Here is a 15349-nt window from a genome sequence, read left to right as displayed (position 1 = left end):
GGTCTCAGGAATTTCAGATGAATCATAAATCATATAGAAAATTGACAGGAATCAGTTCATTTTCACAGAAAAAAATACAGCAAACGGAATAATCCCCGGATTCCAAAGGGGACCACCTATATATATTGTGACGGTTACCTGAAACAACACGACATGGAAGGAAAGAGGGGGGAACACACATATTTTTCAGATCAGCATCTACCCTTCACTCATTTCATGTTAGTTCCCGATCAAGCACGTTCCAACCACATTTCAATTGCAATGGCAGACCAATGGGTCATAAGCATCAGTGCCAAACCGAAGGGACGAACAAACAAACGAGCTGAAACGTCAATTAGCAGCATCCGTCTTGTTCTCAGGCACCCTTCTTGCCGCCTCCGCATCTCACCTGCACCCCTAGCGTGGCAGTCGTTGATTGGCAGTTGATGTCCGCGCCGTACACTGTGTGATCCACCGGCAGCATGCAGGATGGCTTGCCGAGGCATTCCTGTCCATTTCCACATGTCAGTATCAACCAAGAGGCGAAAATGTGATTTGGGACTGTGAGTGTGATACGGTAGCTCAACTAACATCACAGATGGTAACATGCATCGTCAGGAAGAAGCGTGTACCTTCTCAACGATCTGCTTTGCATTGGGAGTGTGGCAAGTGCCTACAGTGAAGTTGCCGCACATGCCGTCCGGGTTGCCGAAGCTGGCAAAGACAACTTCCTGGATTGTCTTCTCAGGGGGGCACGTCAAGGTGCCCCGCCTGCTGTGATCCTCTGCAATGAGCTTGATCTTGTCACCATCCGTGTCCCACGTCTTTATCTGTCCCGGGTTGTGCTCCGAGATAAACAGGCATATGTCGTCTCTCGTCACGGTCTGCACGAGGATGCCGTCCGGCTTGCCCATCTCCTCCTCGAAGATAACCAAAAGGTTGTCCTTGGATTTCAAGAAAGGACGCGGGATATGGTACCTGAAGGGAGAGTGGGAGGGGCAAATGAAAAGACCTTTTGTTGTCAAGCTTGTTGGCCAAGAACAGTATACGACCTGCCTCAATAAGGTTAACTCCACAGACTTACACTGCTTGAGAAGGAGTTCCAGCAAGAGTTCGGTATGAGACCCAGTATCTACCCACTCCTTCGCCATTCACAAAAATCATTCCCTTGCTCATTGAGCTCATGTCAAGTACAACGGGATCATCTCCATCTGGCTCATCAAAGTATCTCTGGCATGGCAGTGAACATAGTGACACCGAGGGTGAGGGTTGCAACCAAAACTGAATAAAATCTATAGTGCTCGTATTCGTGGTTCAACTTACCTTATACCAAGTGGCTGCCCGGTCGTTCTCGGCCGGTTTCCACTGAACTTTGCCCAAACCTTTTTCTGAGTAGATCTCCTTGTACTCACCTTCTAGTGCAGCCTATTTGTAAAGAAGCGTAGAGGTGATCAGGTCCCACACGATGACATCCGTGCTTGCGAGGAAATGGCTTTATTTTTGGAGTTAAAGATAACAGCCTTACTTTATGGCCCCAGCCATTGACTTGTAAATCCAACGTCCCAGTGTTGAGACCTTGGATTAGGCACTCCTGAATGCCGCCCTTTACTTCAGCAAGTTCACCACCACTATCCTGCAGAAGATAGTGAAACATGCAAATTTAGAGCTGATGGGCAGGATTATTGCATTATCTGAGCGCATGGGCCACCCTTCTATTTATGATATAAACTATATATGTCTGCCTTTCAAAAATGAAGTGTTTGTATATTGCATTAATACGACCACAATTTTTTCACCTGGCTATCGGACAGGACAGTATTATCAGTCTTCTTACATTCCAAACACATTCCACAGTTCCGACAAATTTTTACCTTCATTCCCATAGTTGACGACAGCAATACGACATGGTTCACACCTACTTTCAGATCAACCGGTTTTTCAAACATGAAACCCTTCACCTGCTTGTTTCCGCGCGCGCATCCTACATGGAGAGGGATTTTGATTTGTACAATAGCTTTACTTGCATTCATGCAACAAGCGAGTGTCTTTGGAGGAACAAGATTGTTACAGAGTTGGTCCAAGTTACCTACGAAAGCATCATTAGCAAATCCCATCATTGCGTGTGCACTACTTTTGACCTGAAGCACAGGCCGGATGTCATTTCTAAAGGGCAAATCGTCCGACTCCAAGCGAAAGCTGAAGATGGTAACAAATAAAAATATAGTCAAGTGAATTTTATGATCGAGAAAGAATAAAGAGTGACATGGAGCTGAAACTGTAAGATGTGACAGATAAGAGTGATACCTTGTGGTGTACCATAAGTAGTCAGTATCGTCCTTGGTTTGGTTATATTGCTCCAGGGGTTCCTTTGTCCTGACTTTAGTATCACGATACTTTGGGATCGTTTCTGAGAACATCTCCCACTGGTTATTCTTGCTTGTTACATCTGAGGTATGGAATGACCTTTCACTGTGTTGTACAAACACCTGCCGTAACAAACAAAATAAAGATTAGGGCCCAATGCCTATGTTCCTAATTCAGTTGTCGTTAAGTGCAAACAAACGTACTCTCTTGGTATTGTAAACTACGTTCTTGCACCCAGCAAGAATGGAGACAGAACGGCTAGGCACATAGTGCTTATCCCCTCGGAAGATCACTGTTCCGTCTTCGCCCGTGTTATTGTTGGAAAGGAAAGAGAGGCATAGCTTTTCTTCAGGCAACTCAAAGATGTGTGCCTACAATATAGAAAAATAATCACAACACCAAAGAAGATTCATTTGAAGGTCGGAGAACACTGTCAAATAATAATATAAGTTTCCAGAAACCAAAATGATTGAAGAAGTTGTTCCCAACCTCATACCCATGACCCAATATCTCAGACGAATGTTGCCCCCAGAGGAATGCTTTTTGATATGACCTTATTACGTTGTGCAAGTCCCTGAGATGCCCAAATTTGGGCTCCTTGTACATACCTATGAAAATTCATGGACTACGTTAGGTGCTTCTTATGTCAATAGGAGCATACATGATTAAGATAAAAAAAACAGAAATATCATGGTCAACTGAGTCGATCTGACCATATTCATCCATGGGAGCTTCATCATAGTATCCAGTCAGCACATAAGAAGCGCCAGTCCTTCCAAAATTTGTTCCTCCGTGGTACTGTTGATAAGTTAAAGTGAAATTCCACAAATATCCACATTTCCCATGTAAATGTTTGCTGACATATTCATTGCAGGAACAAAAAGTAAATCCATACCATGTAGTAGTTAACCAATGACCCACCCTTTGCAAAAAATCGTAACACAGCATATGCAATGTCCTCAGCTGAACGCATAGCTACTTGATCGCCATATGCTCTGAATCTGTGTATGCCCAGGAAAATTAGACGACAAGATTAATCCTTTGTGTGTGTACCTTCCGTATTTGCAGGGGGTGAGCTCCAAATATTTACATAATGGAGAATTGCCTTTTGACATAGCGGTGGTACTTTAAAAGCACTTATTCAACCCTAATTTTGAATGCAGGTTTTAGTTAAGAGCATATTTTATGAATATTAACAAAATAAATAGTAAATATTGCCCAAAATAACTACATTATATAGCGAAGCAAATCCTTAGTTTCCAAATTACTGGTTTAGTTGGTGCGCAGCCAGATTGCTTTATTGTGTTTATGGGTCCATCTGCTAACTGATGAGATGTATGCTTTACTCTTCAACTCTATCTTTTTATATTCTACAATATGCAGCTATGAACATGTTTGCTCAATCAAACAGGGGGTGGAACCTCTGATTCCGACATAAAATACAAATTTCACTTCATAAAGGGCATAGAGAGATTGGTTCAAGGTTAAGACACTGCAAGAATCGATATATGCAGGGATCCAGGTAGGCACCCGATTGTGTTTTCTAGGTCAGCTGGTAGCCCCTAAATTAACTATGTGGCGACATATTTTACTTCGTTTTATAGAAGTTTTGGATCTACCCAATAACCCAAAAACAAGTGGAACTCGCATCCCTAAATGTAATGTAACCACACGTATGAATGTGCAACATGGTTCTTGGAATGGCCATAGCTCACCAGTTCATTAGAACATTAGATTTTCTTTCTATAAGCAGCGCTATATATTTCATCTCACTCAATTCTTCCCATTATGCACCTTCCATAAGTAGTAATGTTGTCTCGTAATATTTGTGTAATTGGTGAAAAAGACAAATGTTGAGTGTGAATTACTTGAACTTACTGTTGAGTCCAATTCTCAGTCCAAAGCATAGGCTTGTTTTTGTCGCGAAGTGTCCATGTGTCTCCACAATGCCTTCCATTGCATGTAGGGATCTAGGGAGAACGAGAAATTAATTAAAAGATTGAGATGCAGTAATTAGACATTTCAAATAGAAAGTAGATGGTCACTTCTAAGAGATTAAATGCCGTTCCTGTTCTGAATAGTATTTTGTTACTATTTTCAAGACGGAATTGCAATAAAAAAACTTGTGAACCATTATACAGATATTCACCACTGATCAGAAAGTTACCACTTCACCAGGAGCTGAAGACTGCTTGCACATTATCCATGGAACTCCTGTTTGTGTGCTGAGGGCCATTTGAGCTGCCCACTCGAGGTACTTGTCACCATCTGTTGCATGATCTTTTTTTATGTTCCCATACTCATTCTCAATCTGATCACAGCGTGCATTATGTAAATATGGTGACAATAAACAGGATTTAACATCAACGCGAGTAAATTGGGAAATGAAATGTCCGAACAAATGTATTTTGATTTATCAGGCTTCCAGGGACAATCTAAAATGAAATGAATCAGGTTGGGGGTCCTCTTCCCTTCGACTTATCAAAAAAAGATCGGGAAATTAAGGACCTGTGTTAGAATGATGGGTCCTCCTTGCGATGCAAATAACTCAGCATCCTTCAACTTCTGCACTATGAATCTCACGAATTTCTCCATTTCTTTCTGCATGAGAAGTCCCTAATACCATCAGTCCAGAACTCTACATGCATATCCTTGCTACAACCATAAAATTCCTTGATTACCTTGTACGGGTCATTGTTTGCCCGGAATATTATGTGGTCAATCTCTCTAAGCCAATACGGCAGACCACTGGAAGAAAATAGAGAAAATGGCATAGAAGAAGCACAGAACAATCAGATAGATATAAGCATACTAGACAGCAGAGTGGTAGTCAGTTGGACGCACTCACCCATGGTTCCATTCTGCCTGGATGAAGGGCCCGATGCGCACAATTGCATACATGTCATGCTCCTGGATCATCTTGAGGTACTTGATCAAGTCGAACCTGCCTTCAAAATTGTACTGCAACACATGCAACAAATGAGCTAGATTTGCATCTATTCGTCGGTCTAATATATTACACATCACAACGAAGGTTCAGGACGTCATGCTCCTTAATTTTGCTGCGGTTGATTACCAACGCGTCCAAATGAACATATGTCCTTTACCTTGCCAGGCTCAGGCTCGTGTGCATTCCAGAATATGTACGTCTCGATCGTGTTGAGGCCGCCCTCCTTGGCCCGCTCGATCAGCTTCGGCCACATCTGCATTGCAACAGCACAGTTTCAGGGACCAACCAACCAGCCGACCAGCAACAGCACGTTTCGACTGCATTTCGTTCGGTTCATCGGCTGGAAAGTCACGCGCGTGGGAGCGTAGGGTGGTAATGGATCGTGATCCAAATAGTTCTTCACAAAATGTCAAAGCCCTAAATAAATTATAGTTCAAAAATAACTATAAATAGAGCCCGATCCTAACCCGCTTCGATCCTTAAATCTTATAGTGAAAAATTTATAGCCCATTGTCAGCTGCGTACCTCAGGCGGGCTCCTAGGGTAGTGGATGGCGCCGGAGAAGAAGAGGTCCCGCTTGCCGTCGATCATGAGAGAGCGCCCATCGTAGGTGACGACGCTGCCTTTCTTCGTGAGGCTCCACTCCGCCGCCGCCCATCCCGGGAGCAGGAGCGCGAGCGCGGCGGTGGCCACCAGCACGGCCGCGGCCCGGACGGTCATGTGAGCCGGAATTGCGGGAACGACAGGGGGAGGGTGGACAGGAGGTGAAGGGCAGGCAGGAGATGGGAGGCGACGCCAGCGAGGGGTCGGGGGAGGAGGTGACCGCTTTGAAGGGAACGGGTTCGCGGAGCGTTGCGGTGGAGCGGACGCGCGGGAATGGAGGAGCTGCGAGTGGGACGTGGACGGCCTCGGGCCCGCGGCGCTGCTTGTTCGGGCTCGGGCATCGCGGCAAAAGCTTGCGAGCGGACGACCGGTTCGCGGAACTGCGAGCGGGGTGGGAAACGGTGTTCGTGCGCTGGTTTTGCGCAGGGGTCGGGCGGTGTGTCTACTCCAGTCCAGGCTAACCTTCCCGTTTTATAACTGGTTCTCGCCAACAGCCGAAAACTGGATTTTACTGAATTTTGCCTAGATTTTGAATTTCTCGCTCGATTTTAGTTTTCAAATTTGAATCTATCGAAATTCGCTATTTCTGAGCGAGTTTCGCTGCTTATTCACGGAGAAACATCGTCCAGTTTTAAAAATTGAAAAAAAACGACAGGATATATTTACAAATTGTTCAAATCTCGCTACACAATGAATAATCAAATATTCACAAATAATTTGATGCCTGAAAACATATATATGCAAATAGAAAACCGCAATTTGAATGCAATACACATCGATAAAAGGCTACAGTCGTGTCATACAAGTACATATAAAGTTTTTTAGAACACAATTCTTCACACTAGTCGAATGATAATGCATCCATATATTCAACCGGGGTCATAATATTCAGGCATGTTTGAAGCATTTAGGTGTGGCCCCATTCCATGTACATATTTCTATTCTTGTACAGTTATAAAATAAAATTAGTTAGATAATGTCGGCGTTTCGAGACCGGGGGGTCCCTGGGTCGACGAGTGAAATGTCGCCGCGTGCCCTAGCCCAGATGGGTCGGCGCGAGACGGAGCGCGAAGGAGGGAAACAGGCAGCCGGAGCGAGAGAGAGGTGGAAATCCCGCGGCCTTCGTGTTTGTCCCGCGCCCAGGTCGGGTGCGCTTGCAGTAGGGGGGTTACAAGCGTCCATGCGGGAGGGGAGCGAGCGGCCTCACGCGAGCGCCTGTCCCGTCCTCTTCCCTGCGCGGCCAACCCTCTCTAAGAGGGCCCTGGTCCTCCCTTTTATAGGCGCAAGGAAAGGATCCAGGTGTACAGTGGGGGGTGTAGCAGAGTGCTAACGTGTCTAGCGGAGGAGAGCTAGCGCCCTAAGTACATGCCATCGTGGCAGCCGGAGAGGTTTTGGCACCCGGTTCGTGTGGTGTCGTGGCCGTCGGAGGAGCGCTGGAGCCTGGCGGAAGGACAGCTGTCGGGGCTGTCGAGTCCTTGCTGACGTCCTCTTGCTTCCGTAAGGGGGCTGAGAGAAGCCGTCGTCATAGAGCGTGCGGGGCGCCATCATTACTTGTCTGGCGGAGCGAGCCAGATGGGACGCCGGTCTTGTTCCCCGTAGCCTGAGTCAGCTTGGGGTAGGGTAATGATGGCGCCTCCTGTTGACGTGGTCGGTCCGTGCCCTAGGTTGGGCGATGTGGAGGCTCCTCCGAGGTCGAGGTCGAGTCTGTCTTCCGAGGCCGAGGTCGAGTCCGAGCCCCTGGGTCGGGCGAGGCGGAGACCGTCGGCGGAGGCCAGGGCTGAGTCCGAGCCCTGGGGTCGGGCGGAGCGGAGTTCGTCGTCTTCTGGGGCTGAGCCCGAGTCCGAGCCCTGGGGTCGGGCGGAGCGGAGTTCGCCGTCTTCCGGGGCCGAGCCCGAGTCCGAGCCCTGGGGTCGGGCGGAGCAGAGTTCGCCGTCTTCCGGGGCTGAGCCCGAGTCCGAGCCCTGGGTCGAGCGGAGCGGAGTTCGCCGTCTTCCGGGACCGAGCCCGAGTCCGAGCCCTTGGTCGGGCGGAACGGAGTTCGCCGTCTTCCGGGGCCGAGCCCGAGTCCGAGCCCTGGGTCGGGCGGAGCGGAGTTCACCGTCTTCCGGGGCTGAGCCCGAGTCCGAGCCTTGGGTCGGGCGGAGCGGAGTTCGCCGTCTTCCGGGGCCGAGCCCGAGTCCGAGCCCTGGGTCGGGCGGAGCGGAGTTCGCCGTCTTCCGGGGTCGAGCCCGAGTCCGAGCCCTGGGTCGGGCGGAGCGGAGTTTCCTATGGTGCCTGAGGTCGGGCCTGGCTGCCTGTCAGCCTCACTCTGTCGAGTGGCACAGCAGTCGGAGCGGCGCAGGCGGCGCTGTCCTTCTGTCAGGCCGGTCAGTGGAGCGGCGAAGTGACTGCGGTCACTTCAGCTCTGTCGACTGGAGGACGTGCGTCAGGATAAAGGCGTCGGGCCACCTTTGCATTAAATGCCCCTGCAATTTGGTCGGTTGGCGTGGCGATTTGGCCAGGGTTGCTTCTTGGCGAAGACTGGGCCTCGGGCGAGCCGAAAGTATGTTCGTCGCTGGAGGGGGGCCTCGGGCGAGACGTAGATCCTCCGGGGTCGGCTGCTGAAAGGGAATTAGGCTTACACCTAGTTCCTAAATAATTTTGGTGGTTGAATTGCCCAACACAAATCTTTGGACTAACTAGTTTGCTCTAGTGTATAAGTTATACAGGTGTCAAAGGTTCACACTTAGCCAATAAAAAGACCAAGTGTTGGGTTCAACAAAAATGCAAAGGAGCAACCGAAGGCTACTCTGGTCTGGCGCACCGGACTGTCCGGTGCGCCACCGGACATGTCCGGTGCACCAGAGGACTCAGGTTTCAAACTCGTCACCTTCGGAAATTTCCAGAGGCCACTCCGCTATAATTCACCGGACTGTCCGGTGTGCACCGGACATGTCCGGTGCTCCAAGGAAGGGCGGCCCCAGGAACTCGCCAGCCTCGGGTTTTCATTCCAGCCGCTCCGCTATAATTCACCGGACTGTCCGGTGTGCACCGGACTGTCCGGTGCATCTGCGGAGCAACGGCTACTTCAGGCACCAACGGCTACCTGCAGCGCATTTATTGTGCGCCAGCACGCGCAGAGGTCAGGCACGCCCATGCTGGCGCACCGGACACTCTACAGTACATGTCTGGTGCGCCACCGGACATCAAGGCGGGCCCAGGAGTCAGAACTCCAACGGTCGATTTCCAACGGCACTGGTGACGTGGCGGGGGTGCCGGACTGTCCGGTGTGCACCGGACTGTCCGGTGCGCCATCGAACAGACAGCCCAGCCAACGGTCAAGTTTGGTGGTTGGGGCTATAAATACCTCAACCACCCCACCATTCATTGTATCCAAGTTCTCTACTTCCCAACTACTACAAGAGCTCTAGCATTCAATTCTAGACACACCAAAGAGATCAAATCCTCTCCATATTCCACACAACGCCCTAGTGACTAGAGAGAGAGATTTGCTTGTGTTCTTTCGAGCTCTTGCGCTTGGATTGCTTCCTTCTTTCTGGATTCTTTCTTGTGATCAAACACTCACTTGTAATTGAGGCAAGAGGCACCAATTGTGTGGTGGCCCTTGCGGGAAGTTTGATTCCCAAGTGATTTGAGAAGAGAAGCTCACTCGGTCCGAGGGACCGATTGAGAGAGGGAAGGGTTGAAAGAGACCCGGCCTTTGTGGCCTCCTCAACGGGGAGTAGGTTTGCAAGAACCGAACCTCGGTAAAACAAATCCGCGTGTCACACTCTTCATTTGCTTGCGATTTGTTTTGCTCCCTCTCTCGCGGACTCGTTTATATTTCTAACGCTAACCCGGCTTGTAGTTGTGATTATTTTTGAGAATTTCAGTTTCGCCCTATTCACCCCCCCTCTAGGCGACTTTCAATTGGTATCAAAGCCCGGTGCTTCATTAGAGCCTAACCGCTCGAAGTGATGTCGGGAGATCACACCAAGAAGGAGATGGAGACCGGCGAAAAGCCCACTACAAGCCACGGGAGCACTTCATCGGAAGAGTCCCGCACCAAGAGGAAGGAGAAGAAGAAGAGCTCCTCCAACAAATGGAAGGAGAAGAAATCTTCTTCTCACCACAAAGAGAAGGAGAGATCTTCCTCTCACAAGCCACATCGGAGTGGGGACAAGCACAAGAGGATGAGGAAAGTGGTCTACTACGAGACCGACACTTCATCAACATCGACCTCCGACTCCGATGCGCCCTTCGTAACTTCTAAACGCCAAGAGCGTAAGAAGTTTAGTAAGATCCCCTTACACTACCCTCGTACATCTAGACATACTCCATTACTTTCCGTTCCATTAGGCAAACCGCCAACTTTTGACGGTGAAGATTATGCTAGGTAGAGTGACTTAATGCGATTTCATCTAACCTCACTCCACAAAAGTATATGGGATGTTGTTGAGTTTGGTGCACAGGTACCATCCGTAGGGGACAAGAATTATGATGAGGATGAGGTGGCCCAAATCGAGCACTTCAACTCTCAAGCGACAACAATACTCCTCGCCTCTTTAAGTAGAGAGGAGTATAACAAAGTTCAAGGGTTGAAGAGCGCCAAGGAGGTTTGGGATGTGCTCAAAACCGCGCACGAAGGAGATGAGCTCACCAAGATCACCAAGCGGGAAACGATCGAGGGGGAGCTCGGTCGGTTCCGGCTTCGCAAAGGGGAGGAGCCACAACACATGTACAACCGGCTCAAGACTTTGGTGAACCAAGTGCGCAACCTCGGGAGCGTCAAGTGGGACGACCACGAAATGGTTAAGGTTATTCTAAGATCTCTCATTTTCCTTAACCCCACTCAAGTTCAATTAATTCGCGGTAATCCTAGATATACTAAAATGACCCCCGAGGAAGTTATCGGGCATTTTGTAAGTTTTGAGTGCATGATCGAAGGCTCGAGGAAGATCAACGAGCTTGATGATCCATCTACATCCGAAGCTCAACCCGTCGCATTCAAGGCGACGGAAGAAAAGAAGGAGGAGTCTACACCAAGTAGACAACCAATCGACGCCTCCAAGCTTGACAATGAGGAGATGGCGCTCGTCATCAAGAGCTTCCGCCAAATCCTCAAACAAAGGAGGGGGAAAGACTACAAGTCCCGCTCCAAGAAGGTTTGCTACAAATGTGGTAAGCCCGGTCATTTTATTGCTAAATGTCCTATATCAAGTGACAGTGACCGAGGCGACGACAAGAAGGGGAGAAGAAAGGAGAAAAAGAAGTACTACAAGAAGAAGGGCGGCGATGCCCATGTTTGTCGGGAGTGGGATTCCGATGAAAGCTCAAGCGACTCCTCCGACGACGAGGACGCCGCCAACATCGCCGTCACCAAGGGACTTCTCTTCCCCAACGTCGGCCACAAGTGCCTCATGGCAAAGGACGGCAAACGGAAGAAGGTTAAATCTAACTCCTCCACTAAATATGAGTCTTCTAGTGATGATAATAATAGTGATGAGGAGGATAATCTGCGTGTTCTCTTTGCCAATCTTAACATGGAGCAAAAAGAAAAATTAAATGAGTTGATTAGTGCTATTCATGAAAAGGGTGACCTTTTGGACTCCCAAGATGATTGTCTAATTAAAGAAAACAAGAAACATGTTAAGGTTAAAAAGGCTTATGCTCTAGAAGTAGAAAAATGTGAAAAATTATCTAGTGAGCTAAGCACTTGCCGTGAAATGATTGACAACCTTAGGAATGAAAATGCTAGTTTAAATGCTAAGGTTGATTCTCATGTTTGCATTGTTTCAACTTCCAATCCTAAAGATAATAATGATGATTTGCTTGCTAGGATTGAAGAATTGAATATTTCTCTTGCTAGCCTTAGAGTAGAAAATAAAAATTTAATTGCTAAGGCTAAAGATTATGATGTTTGCAAAGTTACAATTTCTGATCTTAGAGATAAAAATGATATTCTTCATGCTAAGATTGTTGAACTTAATTCTTGCAAACCCTCTACATCTATTGTTGAGCATGTATCTATTTGTACTAGATGTAGAGATGTTGATGTTAATGCTATTCATGATCATATGGCTTTAATTAAACAACAAAATGATCATATAGCAAAACTAGATGCTAAAATTGCCGAGCACAACTTAGAAAATGAGAAATTTAAATTTGCTCGTAGCATGCTTTATAATGGGAGACGCCCGGGCATCAAGGATGGCATTGGCTTCCAAAGGGGAGACAATGTCAAAATTAGTGCCCCTCCTAAAAGATTGTCTAATTTTGTTAAGGGCAAGGCTCCCATGCCTCAGGATAACGAGGGTTACATTTTATACCCTGCCGGTTATCCCGAGAGCAAAATTAGGAGAATTCATTCTAGGAAGTCTCACTCTGGCCCTAATCATGCTTTTATGTATAAGGGTGAGACATCTAGCTCTAGGCAACCAACCCATGCTAAGTTGCCTAGAAAGAAAACTCCTAGTGCATCAAATGATCATAACATTTCATTTAAAACTTTTGATGCATCTTATGTTTTGACTAACAAATCCGGCAAGATAGTTGCCAAATATGTTGGGGGCAAGCACAAGGGCTCCAAGACTTGTGTTTGGGTACCCAAAGTTCTTGTGTCTAATGCCAAAGGACCCAAAACCATTTGGGTACCTAAAGTCAAGAACTAAAATTGTTTTGTAGGTTTATGCATCCGGGGGCTCAAGTTGGATACTCGATAGCGGGTGCACAAACCACATGACTGGGGAGAATAAGATGTTCTCCTCATATGAGAAAAACCAAGATCCCCAACGAGCTATCACATTCGGGGATGGAAATCAAGGTTTGGTCAAAGGATTGGGTAAAATTGCTATATCACCTGACCATACTATTTCCAATGTTTTTCTTGTAGATTCTTTAGATTACAATTTGCTTTCCGTTTCACAATTATGTCAAATGGGCTACAACTGTCTATTTACTGATGTAGGTGTCACTGTCTTTAGAAGAAGTGATGATTCAATAGCATTTAAGGGTGTGTTGGAGGGTCAGCTATACTTGGTAGATTTTGATAGAGCTGAACTCGACACATGCTTAATTGCTAAGACCAACATGGGTTGGCTCTGGCACCGCCGACTAGCCCATGTTGGGATGAAGAATCTTCATAAGCTTCTAAAGGGGGAACACATTTTAGGATTAACCAATGTTCATTTTGAGAAAGACAGGATTTGTAGCGCATGCCAAGCCGGAAAGCAAGTTGGTACCCATCATCCACACAAAAACATCATGACGACCGACAGGCCACTGGAGCTCCTACACATGGACCTATTCGGCCCGATTGCTTACATAAGCATCGGCGGGAGTAAGTACTGTCTAGTTATTGTGGATGATTATTCTCGCTTCACTTGGGTATTCTTTTTGCAGGACAAATCTCATACCCAAGAGACCTTAAAGGGATTCTTGAGACGGGCTCAAAATGAGTTCGGCTTAAGGATCAAGAAAATTAGAAGCGACAATGGGACGGAGTTCAAGAACTCACAAATAGAAGGTTTCCTTGAGGAGGAGGGCATCAAGCATGAGTTCTCTTCTCCCTACACGCCACAACAAAATGGTGTAGTGGAGAGGAAGAATCGAACTCTTTTGGACATGGCTAGAACCATGCTTGATGAGTACAAGACACCGGATCGGTTTTGGGCCGAGGCGGTCAACACCGCTTGCTACGCCATCAACCGGTTATATCTACACTGAATCCTCAAGAAGACATCCTATGAACTCCTAACCGGTAAAAAGCCCAACATTTCCTATTTTAGAGTTTTTGGTAGCAAATGCTTTATTCTTGTTAAAAGAGGTAGAAAATCTAAATTTGCTCCTAAAACTGTAGAAGGCTTTTTACTAGGATATGACTCAAACACAAGGGCATATAGAGTCTTTAACAAGTCTTCAGGACTTGTTGAAGTTTCTTGTGACGTTGTGTTTGATGAAACTAACGGCTCTCAAGTAGAGCAAGTTGATATTGATGAGATAGGTGAAGAACAGGCTCCGTGCATCGCGCTAAGGAACATGTCCATTGGGGATGTGTGCCCTAAGGAATTCGAAGAGCCTCCAAATACACAAGATCAACCATCCTCCTCCACGCAAGCATCTCCACCAACCCATGATGAGGACGAGGCTCAAGTTGATGAAGGAGAGGATCAAAAGGATGAGCCACCTCAAGATGATGGCAACAATCAAGGGGGAGATGCAAATGATGAAGACAAGGAGGACGAACAACCAAGGCCGCCACACCCAAGAGTCCACCAAGCAATCCAACGAGATCACCCCGTCGACACCATTCTAGGCGACATTCATAAGGGGGTAACCACTCGATCTCGTGTTGCACATTTTTGTGAGCATTACTCTTTTGTTTCCTCTATTGAGCCACAAAGGGTAGAGGAAGCACTCCAAGATGCGGATTGGGTGATGGCGATGCAAGAGGAGCTCAACAATTTCACAAGGAACGAGGTATGGCGCTTAGTTCCACGTCCTAACCAAAATGTTGTAGGAACCAAATGGGTCTTCCGCAACAAGCAAGATGAGCATGGTGTGGTGACAAGGAACAAAGCTCGACTTGTGGCCAAAGGATACTCCCAAGTCGAAGGTTTGGATTTCGGTGAAACCTATGCACCCGTAGCTAGGCTTGAATCAATTCGCATATTATTAGCCTATGCTACTTACCATGGCTTCAAGCTTTATCAAATGGACGTGAAGAGTGCCTTCCTCAACGGACCAATCAAGGAAGAGGTCTATGTTGAGCAACCTCCCGGCTTTGAAGACAGTGAGTATCCTAACCATGTCTATAAGCTCTCTAAGGCGCTTTACGGGCTAAAGCAAGCCCCAAGAGCATGGTATGAATGCCTTAGAGATTTCCTTATTGCAAATGGCTTCAAAGTCGGCAAGGCCGATCCTACTCTATTCACTAAAACTCTTGACAATGATTTGTTTGTATGCCAAATTTATGTTGATGATATCATATTTGGGTCTACTAACGAATCTACTTGTGAGGAATTTAGTAGGATCAAGACACAGAAATTCGAGATGTCTATGATGGGGGAGTTGAAGTACTTCTTAGGGTTTCAAGTGAAGCAACTCCAAGAGGGCACCTTCCTTAGCCAAACGAAGTACACTCAAGATATTCTAAGCAAGTTTGGGATGAAGGATGCCAAGCCCATCAAGACACCCATGGGAACCAATGGGCATCTCGACCTCGACACGGGAGGTAAGTCCGTGGATCAAAAGGTATATCGGTCGATGATAGGTTCCTTACTCTATTTATGTGCTTCTCGACCGGACATTATGCTTTCCGTTTGCATGTGTGCAAGATTCCAATCCGACCCTAAGGAATCCCACCTTACGGCCGTAAAACGAATCTTGAGATATTTGGCTTATACTCCTAAGTTTGGGCTTTGGTACCCTCGGGGATCCACATTTGATTTGATTGGTTATTCGGATGCCGACTGG

The 15349-nt window shown here is 47.1% G+C and overlaps 1 protein-coding gene across 1 annotated transcript; it reads right to left on the bottom strand.

Annotated features, from left to right (window-relative positions):
- On the bottom strand, positions 1–6305 carry LOC100383352 (Beta-galactosidase 11). Its single transcript, XM_008670186.4, has 19 exons — positions 5819–6305; positions 5451–5546; positions 5192–5304; positions 5025–5091; positions 4852–4944; positions 4511–4654; positions 4222–4313; positions 3239–3344; positions 3057–3141; positions 2833–2951; positions 2547–2714; positions 2284–2465; positions 2066–2175; positions 1851–1960; positions 1505–1612; positions 1303–1404; positions 1064–1209; positions 612–957; positions 1–487 (listed from the first exon to the last, which is right to left on the bottom strand). Exons 1-19 carry the CDS (start codon positions 6011–6013, stop codon positions 356–358), a joined length of 2514 nt encoding a protein of 837 aa, XP_008668408.1. The 5' UTR covers positions 6014–6305; the 3' UTR covers positions 1–355.
- Positions 6306–15349: the final 9044 nt, after the last annotated feature.

This window comes from Zea mays, chromosome 2 (assembly GCF_902167145.1).
Source record: "Zea mays cultivar B73 chromosome 2, Zm-B73-REFERENCE-NAM-5.0, whole genome shotgun sequence".
In the NCBI taxonomy this organism is placed as follows: domain Eukaryota; kingdom Viridiplantae; phylum Streptophyta; class Magnoliopsida; order Poales; family Poaceae; genus Zea; species Zea mays.
Note: the sequence above shows the minus strand (reverse complement) of the source record. Positions and strands in the feature narration are given on the sequence as shown.